The sequence below is a fragment of the Pan troglodytes genome, chromosome 22, assembly GCF_028858775.2.
Source record: "Pan troglodytes isolate AG18354 chromosome 22, NHGRI_mPanTro3-v2.0_pri, whole genome shotgun sequence".
NCBI lineage: Eukaryota > Metazoa > Chordata > Mammalia > Primates > Hominidae > Pan > Pan troglodytes.
Window position 1 is genome coordinate 35,589,788 of NC_072420.2, and position 22,340 is coordinate 35,612,127.

The window sequence follows — 22,340 nt, forward strand, 5'->3', positions numbered from 1 at the left end:
AGAAATGTGCAGTAGACCATCTTTCCTCATGTAGCAACAATGCAGCTGATAAAGCAGCTGGAGAGATTTCTTCTTTGGTTCTGAAATGAAATTACTAAAGCTGTATTTCCTGATTGATCAGTTATTCTCTGACTGATTAAGTACTCCAACTGGGATGAAGCAGTCACAGATTTCATTGCTAAAATTTCTTTTTCTTTTTTCTTTTTTTAGATGGAGTTTTGCTCTTGTTGCCCAGACTGGAGTGCAGTGGCGCGACCTCGGCTCACTGCAACCTCTACCTCCTGGGTTCAAGCGATTCTCCTGCCTCATCCTCCTGAGTAGCTGGGATTACAGGCGCCCGCCACCACACCTGGCTAATTTTTTGTATTTTTAGTAGAGATGGCGGTGTCACCATGTTGACCAGGCTGGTCATGTTGGCCAGGTTGGTCTTGAACTCCTGACCTCAGGTGATCCACCCACCTCGGCCTCCCAAAGTGTTGGGATTACAGATGTGAGCCACCGTGCCCGAATACCAATTGCTAAAATTTCTTAAATTTCTCTCAGCTGAAGCCATGATACACTTTCTTGTCATTCTAAAGGTGGCAGGTGATGTAGCACTTGCCTCAACTGCAGATGTAAACTGATATAAGCTGCTCAGTGAATTAGTTTCACACAAGAGAATTCCTTTTGACCCTGAACTTCAATTTTTTGGGGGTGTCATGGAGTCCCAGTCCATTTGGCTAAAATGTGAATTATTCTGAACAACCTCTGTGCTCACATGACCTGCGGAGTTCAGCCCGGTCCCCAGAGCTCCCTAACCCTCATCTCCTGGGAGCTGCTATCTCTTCCTCCTTTGTAAAGGAGCGGTCGATTTACATGGAGATACTGAATCAAAGAGAGAAACATTCCAAGGGTGAGATACACTCTGAACCAAGATTTAAACTGCCAGGGAGAAAAAGGAGGGAATGGAAGAAAAGAGAGAAGGTTCAGGCTTCTACAGGGCCAGTGTAGCCAGCGAGGCCGTCAAAGCCGGACAGGCAGGTTTTCCCAGTTACGGAATGAACCCGAGGTTAGGAGCTGTGATCCTGGATGGCAGCCAGCGCCCAGATAGATCCGTTTTGTAGAACAGAGAAAAACCCTTCCATGTTCAACCTCTGGCAGTTTCTATGAGGTTTACAATCCCCATGGACTGGCAGCTGGTCACAGAAAGAGAACTTCTTTTTCTACCTTTCATTTTGCACCACGTACTAGGCCCCTTGGAGAATCCATCAGACTGGTGGCTTTTGACAGAATTCAAAATTGGCACTGAAAGTTTGGATGAGCCAAGAGCCAGGGCCTTCTGAGCCATGGCGTGGTGTGTTCATGCCAAGGGTATATTTTCAAGCACATTTTCAAAAACAGAAAATGAAACAGTTGTCTTAAGATCACTTAATAAAACGTAATGAAACTTTTAAAGGTAAGATTCAGTGAGGAAGATTAAGACTAATTGTTAAAATTAGTCAGAATGATCTGCTCTCTTCCTAATGGGAAGCAAATTGCAAAAAAAAAAAAAAAAAAAAAAAAAAAAGAAGAAAAAAGAAAGAAAAAAATCTGGCAGGCTTTGGTGTTGACACTTACACTTGAAAGAGAAAAATCAAATTATATTTTATGACTATGGAAAGAAATTATGAGACAGAGTCAAATCGGGCCTTCAGATAGCTCATTTAGTTTTGTAGCGCTGACCAAAAAAAAAAAAAAAATATATATATATATATACACACACATATATATACATCTCAAGACCAACAATATTCATATCCACAGTAATTACAATTGGGTCAAATGTTCCATTAGGGTTCCCGTATTTTTTATTGCTTATTATCACTGGTGGGAAGGAGAGTCTGTTCAAAATATTGTCTGTTTATGGCATTTCAATTAATTTTCTCATTCCAGAGTACGGGAAGACAGCCCAGCCTTGGTTGCAGCTATTTTACTTTTTGGGGTTTATGCAAACTCAAGGGCATACTGGCACGAATCCTGCAGCCAAATGCAAACACTCCACACCTTGGGGAAACAGTTCACTGTTACCCAAGTAAACACAAGCACCTATTAGTCACCCACTCAAAACAGAAACGGCCAATGAGGGATGCAAGATCAGCCATCAATGCCAGAAAAGAAAGCACGCTGCTTTCAAAATCTCATTTTTTTATTATCACTGTTTTACTGTGCGTTGCCGGAAAGCCACTACTGAACTTCTTGTGGGAAAATGTCACTGGCACGGATCATTAAATAGTTTTTTAAACTTTTATGACCAAAACCTAACTTGAAGACCCACACAGATGCATAGTATGATGATAACACTTTCTCCAGAAAAGCAATTCAATGGTACTTAGCTATTGATTCCTAACAGCAGAAATCCACAAGAGCTGAATTAAGAGAGTTAGCTAGGCCGATGGGCATGGACCAGGCTGTGGGGCGTTTGTTTTTTATTGGCTTCTCACCCACTCTGCCAGCTACTCATCCGAAGCCTTTAAGATGTTTTCTAGACACACATCTCTGAATCATAATGCAAATTCCATTTACTGAAAGGTGGGGACTTTTAATACAACAAGTGAACCCATTTAATGACTTATGCTTTTATATCTTATAGCATCACTCATGCTTTCAAAAAGTGGATATAATTTTCTTTGCATTACCCTATTATTAATATAGTACTATGAATATATATTTTCGATCACATTATATAAATTTTTTATTTTCTCCAGCTATGATTCTATTATGAAAATGCTCCAGATAGCTAGGATAGCAAAAATAATCACCAAAATAATCAACTCACATTTACCCCTTTCTCCTTTCTGACTAATCAAATTCTCCGAGAACTGAGATTTTCTTGTTTTTAAATGCCTTTTTAAAGAGTAATAATTTCTCTTATTTTAAATGTTGTTTGATTGGTGCTTCCATTTTTTTCAATATGAGAACTATTACTGTTATTTAGGTATTTACCATAAGTCTTTTTATTATACTTGAAATAACTTATTTGTAAGCTTAATCGGTACTATATTACAAAAAATGAGTTTAAAAAACTATCTTACCTCCCTCAGCTAAACTTTTAGTACTTGTTGCTATTTATAAAATATGATTTGGTTCTTACAATGTAAAGAAAACATAATACTTGAAAATAATTGGAAACCAGAAAAAATTACAATAAGCCAAGATTCCTATTTCTGCTCTAATGCTTTGATAATGGGTTAAAGGCAAGGAAAAATAAAACCACACATGGAGCTGAAGTAATGCAACAATTTCTTGGATAATCCAGTCTCTAATATTATTAGTATCTAAAATGCTAACCAGGCCCAACCCCTCCTCCTAAATAAGGCATTGAAAAGAAATACAACAGGAAGATCATACTGCCATCAATGGTACTAACATTATTTCTTCATGTCTTTTTCTAAAAAGGTAAGCTTGCTTGAAACCATGTTTCAACATCATACACTAGAAATCCCTAAAATTATTAGAAGTGGTCATTCGAAACTCTGTCACTTTTCACAGATAGCCCACAGATCATAAGTCAACAGTTTCCATTAAATAGCTTTTGTATTGTTATTCAAGAGAGAATCCTCATTGTAATTGTATAATCCTAGTTTCATTAAAGTCAGTTTTATATTTTTTGCATTTTAGTAAAAATCTCAGGCGTTTCTTTGAAATTCACAATTCCTACGCTGCATGTTCCAAATCAGTCTTAAATCCACTCAGTAACATAAAGCAATAATATAGAGATTCTGCTAAAAATATTAAACTTCAAATAAATATTTTTAAGAGCTTGACATAGCAATAAGAATGTTAAGACAGACCGAGTTTCTAGGGATTCCACCACAGAAATCACTAGAATTTTGAAATGTGGGTTTGTTGCCATGAAACGTGTTTCAAGCATAGTTTTGACAGATAACGTACCTCTTCCACTTCGACCGACAAACCTGAGGTCATTAAATCTTGCAACCTGGTTCTTCATGGCTGCGGTAGCATTTCTCAGCTCAGCCGAGTAGTTTTCATCATTGCCGGCCATCACAGTGACCAGAGTGCCATCTGGAACATCCCCTAGGGCCACCACCTAAACACCAGTCAAAGGACAAATGCAGACATCAGGGATGTTATACATACACTTTTAGGGCATTTGTGTAGTGATTATTTCTAAAATTAAATGTATATTCAATGATTTTTTCTAGGTTGCAGAGGAATAGCAATGATAACTTAAGCAAAACAACAGAGAAGTTATAAAGAGAAGACACTTTTTTATTATATTTTAGGTTGGTGCAAAAGTAATTGCAGTGTTTGCAATTTTTAACTCCAAAAACTGCAGTTACATTTGCACCAACCTAACACATTATGTATAACTATATGTAAATTTTCAAATAGTGACACATATACTAAATTTACCTCATAAAGCCATAGTAGGTCACATAGCACAGTTGGAACAAGACTAACCATAGCAAGATATCAAGGATTTTGAGTAGCTATGCCGTCTCCTGAATACAATCATCTCTTCTTAATTTCTCCCATTTGAGAAACAGAACATCCTGTGTTTGTAAGTTTATAATCTAACCCATCTTTTACTTGCTCAGACCTCCACTAACAGGCTGAACAAGGTGCAGACTTTACTTTTAGAAAACAAAACAAAACAAAAAAACACAAAAAAACCCAATTTCTGCTAAAAGTAGATTTCATCTTGCTGACGATTCTTAAGTAACTTAAACTGTCCCTCTACAGTTCATCTTTGATACCTCCTACTCATTGCTATTATCTTGAGTTTTACTAGCAATGAATTCTAGCACACAAGAAAAAAAAAAATCAGAAATGCACCCTTCGTTTACTAATTACAAAATCAACAGACCTCAGAAAGACGGGACATTCACTTCTATGCACTCCCCTCAATTCAGGGGTGGAATTGGGTTGCATTTTTGTATCTGTGAGTCTCAACATGTGTAAACTCATGTCCTCACAGATGCCTGAGGTTTTCTGCTAGCCCAGCTGATCTTGACCAGGAATTTATTTAATGTAACTGAGTAAGTACGAAGTCTTATCAGGGCTATTGGAGAAAACTGGTAGATAAATGTTTTTATACTCAGGTAATTAAGAAAATGAATTTCAAAGTAAAATACTCTGAAAAGCATGACCTAAAGAGACTTTGTACAATAGTATCAATTTCTTGGCTATCATTTAGGCCTTCTAGAAACTCTTGTCTTGGTCTAGACATTTACTATTGGCTGTATTTCCTTTGTTTCTATTTTTCAAAGCAGTCATACAATTTCAAATCGAAATGCCCCAAGCTGTATTTATTCTGATCATTTCTGACATTGTTTACGGTAAAGTCAGTAGTGACATTTATATTACTCATTCCAATTACATCATCATTTTTGGTTGCTGTTTTTGAATTGGTAACAGTAAAGCATTCCTTAATTTAGTGTTATCACTCCTTCCTCTGCCTCCTACTTCCCAATTTTTACCTTAATAACTGCTACATAATTTTTTGTAGTATATATTTTCAGGCCTCTTTTTCTATATGTAAAAAAGGCTGCCACAGACTCACTTGTATGATATCGAAGTCATGTTTCTCAAGATTCCCATTTTCATGATCTGCTTAGCCATCACCCTTTCCCTGTGGCCTCCAGATGACTATCCATTGTTTTTATTCATTAGAACTGCTTCAGTCCTTGTGGCACAGAACACGAACTAACTCACTATGAGAGATGAACATACTTCCAACCCCAAGACTACACCAGGATAATCTAGTCTCATAGAAGCAGGGAGGCATTTTCCTCTATTTTATCCAACTTGCACTGCCAAACAAGGTCTGGGCCTTTTCTCTCTTTTTAATCCTTTCACTCCAATTGTTGGACATGTTTTCCATATAGGAGATTTTAAAACTCTGCTATTTATTCCCCAAGCACCCTCTAATTAGCTATTTAGTTCCCATTATAAGTGTGTTTGTTGCCATTTAATTAAGAGCAGTGATACGACAATTCCCTTTTTGTTTTAAAAATATATCACTGAAATAAATCTCCCTGATCAGTTATTTGGTTATTGCTACTGTTTTTTTTTCTATTCCCGAAAAATGGGCTTGCTTTATTTTGCTCTTTTTAGTCTCTCACAACAAATTTTCCCCTTTTTTTTCATGATTTTCACTTCCCGTTGTAAAGTTAGCTCACAGTGTTGAAATGCCCTCTTTGAACACATATTTTTACTTCCTCATCCTCCTCTCCCTGTGGTAACCCAGGCTTCTCTATTGTCAACTCAACATTCAGCAGGTATACAGAGACTGCCTCCACTACGTGGGTTTCAAACTGAATAACTCATTGTTGGGTCTGGATCTGTAAAAAGGTGAAAATAAATAAATCTTCCTTTATAACTACAGGAGTGTATTCTGAATTATCTGCCTCCTACTGCTGTTCCCCTCACAGTGCTCCAAGCTTGTGCCTCTCTCATCTTTCCAATACTATCCTCATTGGTAATTTGGCAAATTCAGGAGACCTTCGCCAAGTCGAAACAAACATAGAATAAAATTATCATGGAGGCTAAATAAGAAAAGGCTGTTGATGTTGGAATTTAAGAAGAAAAAAATTAGAAGTTTAACTCCCACTCCTCTTTTTTTTTTAAATGCAGCAGAATCAACCATATTTGGGCACCTACATATCATTTACTTGGCCTTGTATTGATCTCTGAGGCATTTTTTTTTTGGTGGAGGGGGGTGGGTAAAGGGGAACTATTAAATCCAGGGCAATTCATTAATACTGTATATCGTCCAATTGTTAACAAGCATACTTAAGCCAGGTTTAAAAAGTTTTTTTTTAATTTAAAACTAACATGCGTGCTAATTTGATACAGGTTTTGTCACTGATGGGCAATACGGAGAGAATGTAAAAATATCTAACTTCAAATAGAAAAAAGAAACAACTGGAATGAAAAGCTATAAACAATAGGTAAGGAAACACAAACATTTACATTTTAACACAGACCAAACAGGCAAGAAGGGACTTGCTGGCCAAAGATATCTCATATTTTGTTTTACTTCTCTGTTTTTAAAGTATCAGGAAGTTGGGCCAAATATCAACTCTCTTCTATATTACATGGACCTCCCAATACTGTTTTTGGCTAGCCTGTTCACAGTCCAAACTGGCATTTTAAACCAATTCTAATTAGGTTGAAATTACAGTTACAATTCATTTACTTCAAATCCGTTAACCTTCCAGTGTTGCAAAGAAGGCTGTGGAGTGGAACACAGAATTCAGCTGAGATGATATTTAAGGCATAGCTAGGGACTGTGATCTTGCCGACAAAAATATTACTTATTTCCTTTTTATGAAAAGAATATTATCATCAGAATCCAAGACCTCTGAACTTCCCTGCTGAAGGCATGTTTACGTCTTTGGACTCTGGTGTACCAGGGCCTGAACAAGCTATAACACCATGGTATTACCAAATACATCCTAAGTCATCAAAACAGCTTTTTAGGCTAATTCTGTAAGTACAGCAAAACACACAGCAAACTTAAGGTTTTCTTAGTAGTAAAAAACATGTATCTCTCATACTGTAAAAAATAAAGGTGTTCCATGGGAGGGAAGGAGTAGGGGGAGAAGAGGTTGGGGCTCAAAATAAGCAAGTAGGGTTATTGTAATCTATTTTAAAGAAAATTCATAATTTTAAATCTCTCTTTAGTTCAGAAGATTGATGTAGAAGATTTACCTACAGAACTTCAGGAGATTCCTAAGAAGGCCTTCAATGCTCTTTTCATCAATATCATCAGGCCTTATCATTGTTTCACATTTGCTTCTCTTTACCATAGGGAATATAATAATTATTTACTGGTTAACTTCCTAGGGAGGTTGCCTGCGGCTTATTTAAGATCCAAATTTTAAAGTAATAATTTCTGTTGAAGCTGCTTGGGAGGTGGTTGGGTGGGCAGATAGAGTGAAGCCAGGGACACACACTAAATGAGCCCGGGATGTAGGCAGGTTTTGATGTTTTACTTGCTTTTATCCCTAACATTTTATCCCTTCACGTTTACTGTCTCACTGAACATTTTGTCTACTCTTCTAGTTATGCAGTGAGCAGGTCTCCTCCAGGAAGAAGCCTCTTTTTATGAGGATTGGGGTGGTGACAGACAATAATCAAATGGTCTGATTTCTCTGCTATCCTTTCCTTTCCCCTAAATGTTCTCAGGGGATCTGCTTGAACTTTTTTCAAGAGATCTGTATTTGGATTTTTAGTGGCCTATAGATTATCACTCAATAAAACAAATTAATTGTTTTTAAGTGAATTGCCAAAAGTCATTTTAAAAAGGAAACTCTATGGTTATTATGGTTTCTGCTAGAAAGAATTCTGACAGCTCATAAAAGCAATATGTATAATTTTTCATTTTTTAGAAGAAAATAAATACTTTCATGTAATGGCTTGAGACTCTGAATTGCTCCAATTCCTGAAGATTATTTATTAATCATTTAGTCTTTTGATATATTTGAGTGTGGGTTCCCTGGCAGAGGAGGGAGTTCAGAAGAGACCCTGATTTCCCCCCCTCCAAAGGAAGCCACAAATCTCTTAGAGCCCTAGTGCATTGGGGCAGCCAGGTTTTAATGGCCTTTGGTGGTTATCAGCCCGTCTTGCCTCTGCTCTTTATCTGATAGTGACCCCATGGCCCAACCCTGTTGGGTCCCCTCTCAATGCGGGTGCCCTAAAGAGTCATCGCTGAGTCCATTTACGCAAAGGGTTAGAATGATTTAAAAGTAAAATGGTCTCCCAAACCCAAATCTAAGTAAACGGAGGGAAGGAAAAAAGAGTCAAGCAAGCCACCACGTTCCTTCTCCTCATTTCCACCCCCACTAAAAAACAAAACAAAACAAAAAAACTGCTTTTAGAAAAGTGAGTGGAAAAAGAGGCGAATCTATAGACACAGCCAACCGCAAATTTCGTTTTGTTTTAGAAATCACAATCTAAGTGTGGAAACTGTATAAAGCTTAATAAAAATAACCGCAACAATACTTTTTTAAAAAGTGAATATTCGTCGTTGTAATAAGATCAAGACCCAGCTGAGGCTTGGAACTATTAAAAGCTTATATTAAATTAATCTCCCCTTAAAGGGGACAATTATTTAAACTTTTTTTTTAGTAGCTTATCTTTACACTTGGAACCACCTGCCTTGATTCGCCCTTTAAATGAACAGGAAATGACCCGCACTGATTTTACTTAGTCGCATCTTTTCAAACCCACCAAAGACAAAACAGAATCTCCACTGCAGAAATTAAATTCCTACTGCTTGCTGCTAGGGTAGTAGGGTGATTGTTTAGAAACGCCTGGGGTTGTTTTCATACCCCTGTTGAAGGTCAAGGTTTTTAAAGGCAGCTCAAAGCTTTGGGGATGATCAGGGGTGAAAAGTGAAGGGAGATCTTTGGAGCCGCCGCGCTGAAGTCTCTGGCTACGCGCCGCCCCCTCTCCTCTAGCAGGAAAGCGGGCCGCTGGGACCCCTGGCTCTCCGAAAACAGCCTCGTCACCTTTCGCTACCCCGGGCTTAATCTAGGTGAGCTGATGATAGCATTCAGAACGGTTCCGGGAAAAGAAACAAGATTCGATACTTGCGGCTTCTGGCAGGAGCAGGCTAAAAAGCTCAGAGAACTCTTCAGAAAACTTGTGCAAACTTAACTACGCCCGCTGTGGACTTTGGACATGCTAATTCCTATAGGGCGGTTAGAGAAAAGGAAAAAAAAATCCCTGACAGTTTCCCTTGTTAGTTTCTTTTCACTGACTTGAAGGCAGAAAAGTCTTACTATTTTATTTCCTGATCCTTTCATCTGAGGAAGACAAAATGGTTTGGGTGTTAATCCAGCGGTAGGGGCAGCAGTAAGTTAGCAGACGGGCTGTCTCTGCCGGGCTGGGTTATAACTTTTCCTACTTTGTATCAAAGCTAAGGCCCCTGCCAGGGAGGTCCCGACCGGCTCCCAGTGGATATCTTTGGGGAAACCCTGATGTTTTCAGCCCTCCTAGGAGGCCGCCCCAAAAAGCTGAGACGAGTGCCTCCCGAGGGTCGCCACGGCAACACAGCATCCCCCACATCCCAAGCTAGGAAGACCGACCCGGGGCTGCGGGGGCCCCTTTCCAGAATCCGGCCCCGCCCGCCTGGCCGCTGCCCTCGCGGATCTCCCCCGGCCTCGCCGGCCTCCGCCTGTCCTCCCACCACCCTCTCCGGGCCAGTACCTTGAAAGCGATGGGCAGGGTCTTGTTGCAGCGCCAGTGCGTAGGCAGCACGGAGCAGAGGAAGTTGGGGCTGTCGGTGCGCACCAGCTCGCCCGGGTGGTCGGCCAGCACCTCCACCATGCTGCGGTCGCCGCTCCTCAGCTTGCCGGCCAGGGCAGCGCCGGCGTCCGGGGCGCCCAGCGGCAACGCCTCGCTCATCTTGCCTGGGCTCAGCGCGGTGGAAGGCGGCGTGAAGCGGCGGCTCGTGCTGGCATCTACGGGGATACGCATCACAACAAGCCGATTGAGTTAGGACCCTGCAAACAGCTCCTACCAGACGGCGACAGGGGCGCGGATCTTCAGCAAGCAGCTCCCGGGAGACCAACATACACGTTCAGGCGCCTTTATTACTGCGGGGGGTGGGGGGGGGGGCGGGGGTGGTTAGGGGAGGAGGGAGACTAAGTTACTAACAGTCCAGGAGGGGAAAACGTTCTGGTTCTGCGGATCGGCCTCCGACCCAGGATGGGATCCTAGCAACCGATTGCTTAGTGCATTAAAAAGTGGAGACTATCTTCTTCGAATCTTGCTTGCTGAGGTTAAGTTCTGTCTTTGGCTGTCAGAAAAGTTCCTGAAGGCAAAATTCTCATACACTTCCTAAAATATTTATGTGAAGAGTAAAACGATCAGCAAACACATTATTTGGAAGTTCCAGTAGTTAATGCCTGTCAGTTTTTTGCAGGTGAGTTTTGTCTAAAGTCCCAACAGAACACAATTATCTCCCGTAACAAGGCCACTTTTATCATGCAAAACTGGCTTCAGTCCCGAAAAGCAAGAGCTGCGACTTCCAAAGGTCGTGCTACTAATGTATGTGCACGTATATATAAATATATACATATGCTCTACTTCATAAAATATTTACAATACAATCTGTGGAGAATTTAAACACCACAGAAATCCATTACTGTACGCTGCAGATTTTTTTAAGTAGCCTTGAAAATCAGCTTCAGTAGTTGGAGCAGTGCTGAGCTAGAAGTACGTGTCATGTTCTCTGTTCTCTCAATGAATTCTGTCAAAACGCTCAGTGCAGAAAATTCAGCGTTTCAGAGATCTTCAGCTAATCTTAAAACAACAATCATAAGAAGGCCCAGTCGATGACACTCAGGGTACTACAGCTCTCCCACATCTGTGAACTCGGGTTTGGGTATGTTGGTTAAGTTTGTGGATGGTCCTCTGGTTTGTTGGGAGTTGAGCAGCCGCAGAGTCACACACATGCAAACACGCACTCTTCGGAAGGCAGCCACTGTCTACATCAGCTGGGTGACTCAGCCCTGACTCGGGCAGCAGCGAGACGATACTCCTCCACCGTCGCCCAGCACCCGCCGGTTAGCTGCTCCGAGGCACGAACACCCACGAGCGCCGCGTAACCGCAGCAGGTGGAGCGGGCCTTGAGGGAGGGCTCCGCGGCGCAGATCGAAACAGATCGGGCGGCTCGGGTTACACACGCACGCACATCCTGCCACGCACCCTGCCACGCACACGCAACTTCACGGCTCGCCTCGGACCACAGAGCACTTTCTCCCCCTGTTGTAAAAGGAAAACAATCGGGGAAAAGTTCGCAGCCAGGAAAGAAGCTGAAAACATCCAGCCAAGAAGCCAGTTAATTCAAAAGGAAGAAAAGGGAAAAACAAAAAAATAACAAAAAAAAGGAAGGTCCAACGCAGGCCAAGGAGAAGCAGCAGAGGTTGACTTCCTTCTGGCGTCCCTAGGAGCCCCGGAAAGAAGTGCCTGGCGGCGCAGGGCCGGGCAGCGTGGTGCCCTGGCTGGGTCCGGCCGCGGGGCGCCCGTCCCGCCCGCGCCCGCTGGCTCTATGAATGAGAGTGCCTGGAAATGAACGTGCTTTTACTGTAAGCCCGGCCGGAGGAATTCCATTCCCTCAGCTCGTTTGCATAGGGGCGGCCGTGGCCAATCACAGGCCTTTCCGGTATCAGCCAGGGCGCGGCTCGCCGCCGCCGGCCCCTGGAATTGGCCCGCGCGCCCCCGCCGCCGTGCCGCGCGCTACTGTACGCAGCCCGAGCGGGGAGTCGGAGGCCACCCCCGCGCCCCGCATCCAAGCCTGCATGCTGGCCCGGGGCCCCGCCCGCGTGCGGACCTCTTTCCGCAGCCACACGCAGGCTTGTGCGGTTCCGCGCGTGGCCACGGTCCGGAGACCTGGAAAAAGAAAGCAGGCCCCGCCGGCCCGAGGAGGACCCGGCCGGCGCGCCGCACCCGGAGAGGCCTGGCCCCGCGAGCCGCTGCAGGCAGGCGCAGTGGCCGCCACGAGGCTCCCGAACCGGGGCTGCAGCCCGCGGACGGCCCCAGATCCTGCGCGGCCGCCCAGGGCCAGGCCTCCGCTTCCAGGGCGGGGGTGCAATTTGGCCGCGGGGCCCGGGGGAGCCACTCCGCGCTCCTGCACCGTCCGGCTGGCAGCTGCGGCGAAGCGGCGCTGATTCCTTGCATGAGGCCGGACGGCATCCGCGCGTGCCGTTTGCTCTCAGCGTCTTCCCTCGGGTCGGTTTCTGTAATGGGTGTTTTTTACCGCTGCGCCCGGGCCGCGGCTCGATCCCTCCGCGCGCCTCACTTGCTGCGTGCGCCAGCGGCCCGCGAGGAGTTTCCTAGTCACGAAAGACCCCAAGAACGCGCGGCTGGAAGGAAAGTTGAAAGGAGCCGCGCGGCTCGCTCCCGGGCCTTGTAGCGCCGGCACCCGCAACAGCTGGACAGCCTGCCCGGGCCCCGCGTCTCCCCTCCGGCTCCCCGGAAGCGGCCCCCGCTCCTCTCCCCGCCCCCGCGCGCTCGAGCGGCCCCAGGTGCGGAACCCACCCCGGCTTCGCGTGCGGGCGGCCGCTTCCCCCTGCGCCGGTCCCCGCGGTGCTGCGGGCATTTTCGCGGAGCTCGGAGGGCCCCGCCCCCGGCCCGGCGTGCGCTGCCAACTCCGACCCCACCCGGCGGGGCTCCCTCCCAGCGGAGGCTGCTCCCGTCACCATGAGTCCCTCCACGCCCTCCCTGCCGGGCCCTGCACCTCCCGGGGCCTCTCATCCACCCCGGGGCTGCAACCCAGTCCCCGGATCCCGGCCCCGTTCCACCGCAGGCTGTTTTGTGGTCCCCGCGGAGCCCCTCAATTAAGCTCCCCCGCGCGGGGGTCCCTCGCCGACCTCACAGGGCCCATGACGCCCGCTCCTCCCTCCCCCAGGGCTAGGGTGCTGTGGCCGCTGCCGCGCAGGGACTGTCCCCGGGCGTTGCCGCGGGCCCGGACGCAGGAGGGGGCCGGGGTTGGCTGGCGTGGAGGCCTTTCCCGGGCGGGCCCGGACTGCGCGGAGCTGTCGGGACGCGCCGCGGGCTCTGGCGGACGCCAGGGGGCAGCAGCCGCCCTCCCTGGACGCCGCGCGCAGTCCCCGGTGCTCCCGGCACGCCCCCGACGGCGCGGGGCTGTGCGGCCCGCCTCGTGGCCTTCGGGTCGCCCGGGAAGAACTAGCGTTCGAGGATAAAAGACAGGAAGCCGCCCCAGAGCCCACTTGAGCTGGAACGGCCAAGGCGCGTTTCCGAGGTTCCAATATAGAGTCGCAGCCGGCCAGGTGGGGACTCTCGGACCGGGACTCCCCGCTGTGCGGCCCGGTCGGGGTCTCTTCCCGAAGCCCCTGTTCCTGGGGTTTGACTCGGGCCGCTCTTGGCTGTCTGTGCTTCAGGAGCCCGGGCTTCCGGGGCTAAGGCGGGCGGCCCGCGGCCTCAACCCTCTCCGCCTCCGCTCCCCCTGGGCACTGCCAGCACCCGAGTTCAGTTTTGTTTTAATGGACCTGGGGTCTCGGAAAGAAAACTTACTACATTTTTCTTTTAAAATGATTTTTTAAAGCCTAATTCCAGTTGTAAATCCCCCCCTCCCCGCGCCCAAACGTCCTCTTTCTAACTCTGTCCCTGAGCAGAGTGCATCGCGCGCGCCCGCCCGCCCGCAGGGGCCGCAGCGCCTTTGCCTGCGGGTTCGGACGCGGCCCGCTCTAGAGGCAAGTTCTGGGCAAGGGAAACCTTTTCGCCTGGTCTCCAATGCACTTCCCCGAGATCCCACCCAGGGCTCCTGGGGCCACCCCCAAGTGCATCCCCCGGGACCCCCGAGATGCGGGAGGGGGCACGAGGGTGTGGCGGCTCCAAAAGTAGGCTTTTGACTCCAGGGGAAATAGCAGACTCGGGTGATTTGCCCCTCGGAAAGGTCCAGGCAGGCTCCTCTGGGTCTCGGGCCGCTTGCCTAAAACCCTAAACCCCGCGACGGGGGCTGCGAGTCGGACTCGGGCTGCGGTCTCCCAGGAGGGAGTCAAGTTCCTTTATCGAGTAAGGAAAGTTGGTCCCAGCCTTGCATGCACCGAGTTTAGCCTTCAGAGGCAGCGTCGTGGGAGCTGCTCAGCTAGGAGTTTCAACCGATAAACCCTGAGTTTGAAGCCCGACAAAAAGCTGATAGCAATCACAGCTTTTGCTCCTTGACTCGATGGGATCGCGGGACATTTGGGTTTCCCCGGAGCGGCGCAGGCTGTTAACTGCGCAGCGCGGTGCCCTCTTGAAAACAAGAAACAGACCAACCTCTGCCCTTCCTTACTGAGGATCTAAAATGAATGGAAAGAGGCAGGGGCTCCGGGGAAAGGGAACCCCTTAGTCGGCCGGGCATTTTACGGAGCCTGCACTTTCAAGGACAGCCACAGCGTGTACGAAGTGAGGAATTCCTTTCCACCAAGAGCGCTCATTTTAGCGACAATACAGAATTCCCCTTCCTTTGCCTAAGGGAGAAAGGAAAGGAAACATTACCAGGTTCATTCCCAGTGTTTCCCTGGAGTAATGCTAGAATTTACTTTTGTCATAATGCAAAATTTTAAAAAAAATACAACGAAGCGATACGTTGGGCGGATGCTACGTGACAGATTTTTCCAAATTTTGTTGCGGGGAGAGGGAGGGAGGAGAATTGAAAACGGCTCACAACAGGAATGAAATGTAAATTTCTGCAGTGGATTTAAAAAGTACTGCTTGGTTAGTTGGAAGAAAAATAATTTCATTGGAAAACAGTAACAGTGCATTGACGTTTTTCTTCTACAACTTTAGGTAAAGAACTATAGGTGGTCTCAGAAGATAACTAAATCTTTTACATTTTTGCTCTTTCAAAAGCCTCCCCAAAATATGCATAAAGATGGGATTGGAATCTCAACAATTCTCTTAAAATTACCCTTTGCGAGCAATATATTTCCAAAATCACATTTGTAAAAATGCAATACGTCTAAAAGAATTATTTCTATTTTAAATGACCATTTACATTTTAAAAATAGAATGTATCTCGCTATGGTTTGGAACCAAATAGCTGCAGTTTGTATTGATGTCACAGGGATGGAAAACAATTTTGATGAAGAGTAACATGTATGTACAAATCACCTGCCATACACACTATCCAGTTTTGAACATTGGAATTTAATTAAACATGTTTTTCTTCTGAAGTGGCTTTGAGATTACTTCACTTTTCAAATCTAATTACTATGAGAAGGGGGAGGAGAGCCCTGAGTTCTTCCATTACATCCTTCCTCCATCTGAATGTTTCTGTGGGATGCTATGGTTAATGTGTGATGATTTCACTTTCACTTCATAAACCCATTGTGTACCTCACAAGTAGCAAGCTGAGGACATTTTAAAATTAATCTTTTTAAAATTTAGGAATGCTTAGCAAACATTTTACTCTCATAAAAATCTTGCATTACCACTGCTATAACACAGGTCATAAGCTGGGCTGTGAGGGAAGCCAAGCTCTGTTTTGTTTTTAGAGAGTTGTATAGAGGCATTTAATAGCATCAGAATGCACCTCTGGCAAACGCTGTAGAACTGAGGGTATCATTTAAGCTTTCATTGAAATATTTTATATGGTATAACATTTACAATATGGAGAACTGCTTTTAAGTATATTGGAATCAGCAGAAACAGCCTTAATTATTTGGTTAAATTATATCAGAAGTTATACATAGAGATACATAGATGTAAAATCATATACACATCTATGAAGGTGTGTATTTTATTTAAAAATATAACTTGGAATTTAACATACCGTGGACGTCTCTAGAAGGATTCATTCCAAGTATGCATTCTGAAATAACAGAAAGTAGGAAAATAAAAGTAATGCAAGTTTAAAAATTAACTTTCCCCCGACTTTTTTTTTTTTTTTTTGCTAGCTCAATGCTTCTTACACTTTTTAGCACTGGAGATTTTTATAGCTTTGACACAAAAATGACTTGAAATAGTAAATCACCAAATAAGAAATAAACTGTTCCTTATGCACGTGGTTTTAGGTACCTTCAACCAATGTTCACCTTCACTAGCTAATACTGAATATCTGTCGTAGAATCACCTCTTTTAAGCTCCGTGTGTGATTAAAATGTGATTTATTTAATGAAGATTTAAAATATATTTGGAAGGTGTAGGAACATTAGAATTCAAGGGAAAATTAAAACCAAACCCTAACTTAATGCAAAAACATTTATGATCATTTACTTCCAATGATAGGACATTTTAGAAACATTTTCCCCTGCTTACTCTCCTTCCCTTCTCTCTGCTAGGCAGGCAAATTATTTACATCGAAACCTCTCACAAGTTCTAATAGATTATATCAATTATTATTAGAAATAATTGTTACATGATAATTCCCAAATATGGATCACTTACTGTATACATTTACAACTATAGGTAAACCCATTAAGCAAAGTCACATGAAGCTCTTTTTCTTTCCTTTGAATATCTACATATAATGTTGTGAATTTGAAATTACTCTATCAGCCTTGTATATTGATAACAGCACTGAGTCACAAAGAGGGAATACTGTTCTTTAAAGACAGGATTTGAGCATTTCAAATGCTGCAGACCTAAAGCTTTCAACTCCATGCCACAATATTTAGTATGCTGTTTTTTTTTTAAAAAACTTTTAAAATAAGAAAGGAGACAATTATTTCAGATTTCTAGATGCTGTTTAAATAGGCAGGAAAACAAGATTTGCAGCTTCTTTAGTCTTATATTTTTGCCAAAGTAAAAGGAACAACTAAAATAAGAGGTTCTGAAGGACTGCTCTATGATGAAATATTAAAGGAATTAAATATGTATAGTCTCAAAGGAGCATCCAAAAAAAAACGAGATTGTGGTTCACAAGTAGATAAAATGACTCCATGAAGACTTTTCTTTTTAAAGAGCAAGGCAGAGAAATAATCATTTGCACTAATTGTGAATGATAAGGTAAGAAATAATAAATGTATCCTGAAGTTACGTCAGCTCAGCTTTAATAGGTGTTGGGGCAGTGGGGTGGGGGTGTGGAATCCACAACGGTAAGACTGACCAGACAGCACACCCAGCGGAACCACGCACCCTGGAAATTCTCTCTTGACACCCAGAGAAGCTTTTCCATGTCTGAGTCTAAGAAATTGGAGTCGGAGAGCAAGAAAACACAAGTTCATCTACACACCTAATAGTTCAGCAATTCTGAGGAAAATGCCAGGATTTTTTAAACCCAAAAACAAGGGCAAAAATGAGTGGATTTTGAAAACTGTGATTGGTAACTATTAAAAACTTTCTTAGTTTGTTGTGTATCAGCAGCCTTGAGAACACAGCAAGTGTGGTTAAATTGGGGAGGGGGAAGGGGTAGGGGGTGAGAAACTGCTGCCCAGGTGAAGTAGCACCTGTGGAGGTTTGAAGTGATTTGCCCATGTAACTGTTAAAGATGCCAGAACCCAAACTGCAAGAGAGGAGAGGTTGCGTGTGTTTAAGACAGTGAACAATGAATCTGGTAGCTCATCCTCCAGTGTGCTAGCTCGCATGCTCTCTCTCTGTCTCTCTCTTCCCTACATCCCCCATTGAATGTAATTATATGCCAGGCAATGGGTGAAGTGCTTTTATATACTTTGCCTGATTTAATCCTCACAAGAACATCATTGCTACCCCCATTTTACAGATAAGGAACCTCACCCTTGGAGAGTTCAGGTAACTTGCCCAAATTCACATCACTCTTGACCTACATAGAAACACACACACACACACACACACACACACACACACACACACACACATTCATATCTACATATAGGTCCACATGCATGGTAAGCTATGTTCCTTTTGGATCATGATTATTTTTGTGGCTATCCTTGGTAGAGTTCTAAAAAATTAACTCTGATCTCATCTTTCACTTTTATCCCCCCCGTCTCAGGGTCTAGATCAGAAAATATCTTGGAAATTCTTCACCATGCAAACCTCATATCGTTAGGAGTCAGATTTTAATGTCATTTCTGTCATCCACAGAGTTTGAGGAGAAAGTCAAGGTCCATTTGGCTGAGAAACTTTTACATTGATAATAATATAAAATGGCATTTTAGTCTTTTCCCACCTCCACTAGTTTAAAAGGGCATCTTTAGGACTTTCCTAGATACAAGGTATTTGATTCACCTGCCTTCAGCATTCCTTGAATGCTTCCTCTGTCCCAGGCAAGGTGCTAGGCTCACTGATGACAAACACCAAACAGATGAGAGTAAAGAAGTGTCATGGCTGTTGGTGGACACATGTCCAGGGTCCCAGGAACTGGTGGGAGGGAATATAAGAGGAAGAGGGGCCAGCAGCCCCTGGTGGGCTCAGGAAAGACTTCCTTCCTAGCAGAGGTGATTTTTGACTTGACTTTTGGAGGTTGGGTAGATTTTTAGGTGGTTCAAAGAGCTAGAGGAGGGGTTTAGGGAGGTGACGGTGGGGTGGGGAAATGGTGCTCTGGGCTGAATAAGCATCATGAGTAAGGGCGTGAGTTTATGAAACACATCAGTGTGTCAGTTCCAGTACAGTTGGGGCATAGGTTTGAGACCAGGTTGGGGAGTGGGGGAGGGAGTGCAGCAGTTCAAAAATACATAGACGTAGATAGGTCATTGGAAGCACAAGCAACCTGAGGAAATGTGAACTTCAACATGCGGGAAAATTGATCTGTCAAAGCCAAACAGGGAAATAACAAAATTAATATATATATTAGAAAAATAAATCTGTCAACAACAGCTCGGTGAGTTGGAGGGGGTAGAGATGAGGAGTGGGGAGCTATAGCAGTTGTCAGACAAGGGGTCATGAGGATCTGGATTAAGGTAGAAGCAATGGAGATGGAAGAGGGGATTGAGGTGAGGGAGGGGGAGGAGTCTCCCCAGCATCTGTCCTTTAATAGTAGTAGAGAAGACCAGAAACAGTGGGTTTACAGAGAGACATCATGATGTCTCTCTGAGCTTTGGATGCCCAGAACAGAATAGGAGGTGCTGGTGGGGAAAACAGGAATTCTGGGGAGAGGTTTCATGTAGAAATAACGAGCTGAACATCCTTAGAATATCTATTGTAGTTTCAGATTGTATCTAGGGTACAATCAAACTCTATGGTAGTTTCAGAGACTGTTTCCAATGAGAAGAGACCATTCTCAGGTTCTGGGATTATCAACATTCCAGGGTGAGCAGAAGAGGGAGCAACAAGGAGATGGAGCTAGGAAAAGAAAGAGGAGAGAATAAGTAATAAGAGTAAAGGAAAATGCAGCCGGGCATGGTGGCTCACGCCTGTAATCCCAGCACTTTGGGAGGCCAAGGCAGGTGGATCACCTAAGGTCAGGAGTTCAAGACCAGCCTGACCAACATGGTAAAACCCTGTCTCTACTAAAAATACAAAAATTAGCCAGACATGGTGGTGGACACCTGTAATCCCAGCTATTCGGGAGGCTGAGGCAGGAGAATCACTAGAACCCAGGAGGCAGAGGTTGCAGTGAGCCAAGATTGTGCCATTGCACTCCAGCCTAGGAGACAGGATGAGACTCTGTCTCATAAAAAGAAAAGAAAAGAATAAAGGAAAATGCCAGCTTTGGAGGAAAACCATGTCCCAAAGGCCACAAAGGGGCCATGAAAACAAGGACTGAAAATATGAAAATATTCCACTGGATTTGTCTACAGAGAGTGCCATGTAACCTTTGCCAAAGGAGCTTCAGTTGAGTGGCAGCAGCAGAAATGGAGCAGAGAGTAGAAAGCGAATGGGATGTAGGGAAGGAGAGAATGAAATTTGTTGGAGGAGGGAGGGAAACTGGTGAGGTAGCAGGAGGAGAGAAAGACCAGTGTTGAGAGGTGTTTGTGTATATATATGTGTGCATGTGTGTAAGATGGAAGCAACCTGAGAAAATTAGTGTTTGCCATGTGTATTTTACTGAAAATAAAATTCATCAGTTTCCACTTCAACCCAGGTCTTCCTCTTGTTTTCCCCACTGCACCATCATTCTCTCAGTTTCCAGACTTGGATCCATGGATTGATCTTTGCCCTCATCCAGTCTGTTGCCAAGATCTCTTTTTGATTTCTTTGGTTGATAACAATTCGGCCCCCACCTTTCAATTCCTATTGACATCATTCTGGTTCAAGTTCTCATTACCTCTCTGAAGATTTCTTACAAAGATCTCTGAAAAAGGGGGGTTCCTGCTAATTGTATACAGTACTTCCAGATTAGTCTCCTGCACCATAGTTCTGCTGTGTTCTCCTGGGCATCTGGAATTCAATGCAAGGTCTTTAGCACAGTTCTGCAAGATTAAGAGCTACCCTTCCTGTCCTCATCTTGGAGGGGGGCAGATCCTTCTGCCTCAGGTGAAATTGCCTCTTAAAGACCAATCACATGCTTCATCATCATTTCCACATCTCCTATGTGACTTGAATTATAATATATTTTGGGTTATAGCTATTTAAATATATTGGGTGGTGGGGCGGGTGAGAGGAAGTGGTGGAACCACCCCTTCCCTGGCTTCAGGTTTCCATGTGGAACAACATTGCTTAGTGTAAAACTCTTGACCCCTTTTTACACCCTCATTCCTCCTCCACCATAAAAGATTGAATTACCTAGTTAGTAGCGTTGGAAGCAGAAACTGGTTGTAGAATGCAGAAGCATAAAATGAACCCCTCAAACTTTCCACCTGAATCCCTGGGGCTGGGAATATGATGAGTTGTCATGCTCTGGTTATGTTACGTGGAAAAAAAGAGATGTTTTTTGCATATATAATTAAGGTTACTAATCAGTTGGCTTTGACTCATGCAACAGAGAGATTTTCCTGGTAGCCCTAATCTAATCACAGGAGACCATTACAAACACAGTGTTTTCTCAGGCTGGGGCAGAAGTGAAGTCAGCATTGTAGCTAGAAGACAGAGCAGGCACTTGCAAGAACTAGAGAGCAGTCTCTAGATGCCGAGGGTGACCCCTGATTGACAGCCAGCAAGGAAATGAGGGCCACTATGCTACAGCCCCATGGAATTGCATTCTGCCAACTACCTGCATGAGCTTGGAGGTGAATTTCTCCCTAAAGCCTTCAAGTAAGGGCTCAGGTTATCCAACCCCTGGATTTTTGGCCTTATGAAGCTCTGAGCAGAGAATCTAGTACAGCACCACCAGATTTCTGACCTGCAGAACTGTGGGCTAAATTTGTTTAAGCTGCTAAGCTTGGCAATTTGCTCGTTTTACAGCAATAAGAAAACAAGTACCCTGGGCATGCTCTTTCCCTCTCCTTATTCTTTTGGGGAGACACTGCTTGGGTATTGGTGAGTGAGTCTCCCTATTTCTGGAGCTCAGTAGCAGGAAGCCACATACCTAAGCCATGCTCTCCAAAAGTTCTATCGGTGACCAAGCTGGTATTTTTATCTCCATCTGCTTGACTCCTTTGTCATCTCACTGTTGATTGTGGATCACCGGAGAGCAGGGGTGTTTTTTATTGAGCCTCCTAACAGCCCACCAGATAATTGTCTTCATCTCTCTAGATTCACTCTCATTCCCACACAAACGCACCAGTGGATTGTGAACACCTTGCCAGCGACGCTGTGTTTTACTCACCTTTAAATTCCCTAGGCAGCACTGCAGAAAATGAATGCATACCTGAGCCCCGGCGAGTCTGGTTAACTACAGATTCTGCCTCAGCAGGTCTCGGAAGAAGCCTGAGATTCTTGGTTTCCCATAAGCTCCCAGTGTTGCCACTGCCGCTGGTTCAAGGTCTGCACTCAGAGTTGGAGGATCCAGTATCTCAGATAGAACTTTTTATTTTTATTTTTTAGACAGAGTCTCACTCTGTCACCCAGGCTGGAGTGCAGTGGCATGATCTCCACTCACT

General features: G+C 44.5%; 1 protein-coding gene across 6 annotated transcripts in view; it reads right to left on the reverse strand.

Moving 5' to 3' along the window:
• RUNX1 (RUNX family transcription factor 1) overlaps positions 1 to 22,340 on the reverse strand; it is a 282,725-nt gene that overhangs the window by 88,966 nt on the left and 171,419 nt on the right. For 4 of the 6 annotated variants that reach the window (XM_016938507.4, XM_063803645.1, XM_003949162.6 and 1 more), the window contains 3 exons: positions 16,274 to 16,312; positions 10,198 to 10,451; positions 3,910 to 4,066 (listed from right to left, as the gene is read on the reverse strand). In XM_016938507.4, coding sequence (XP_016793996.1) covers positions 3,910 to 4,066; positions 10,198 to 10,451; positions 16,274 to 16,312 — 450 coding nt within the window. The remainder of the gene's footprint in view (positions 1 to 3,909; positions 4,067 to 10,197; positions 10,452 to 16,273; positions 16,313 to 22,340) is intronic. The other 2 variants (XM_063803643.1, XM_063803644.1) reach the window with 1 other exon arrangement.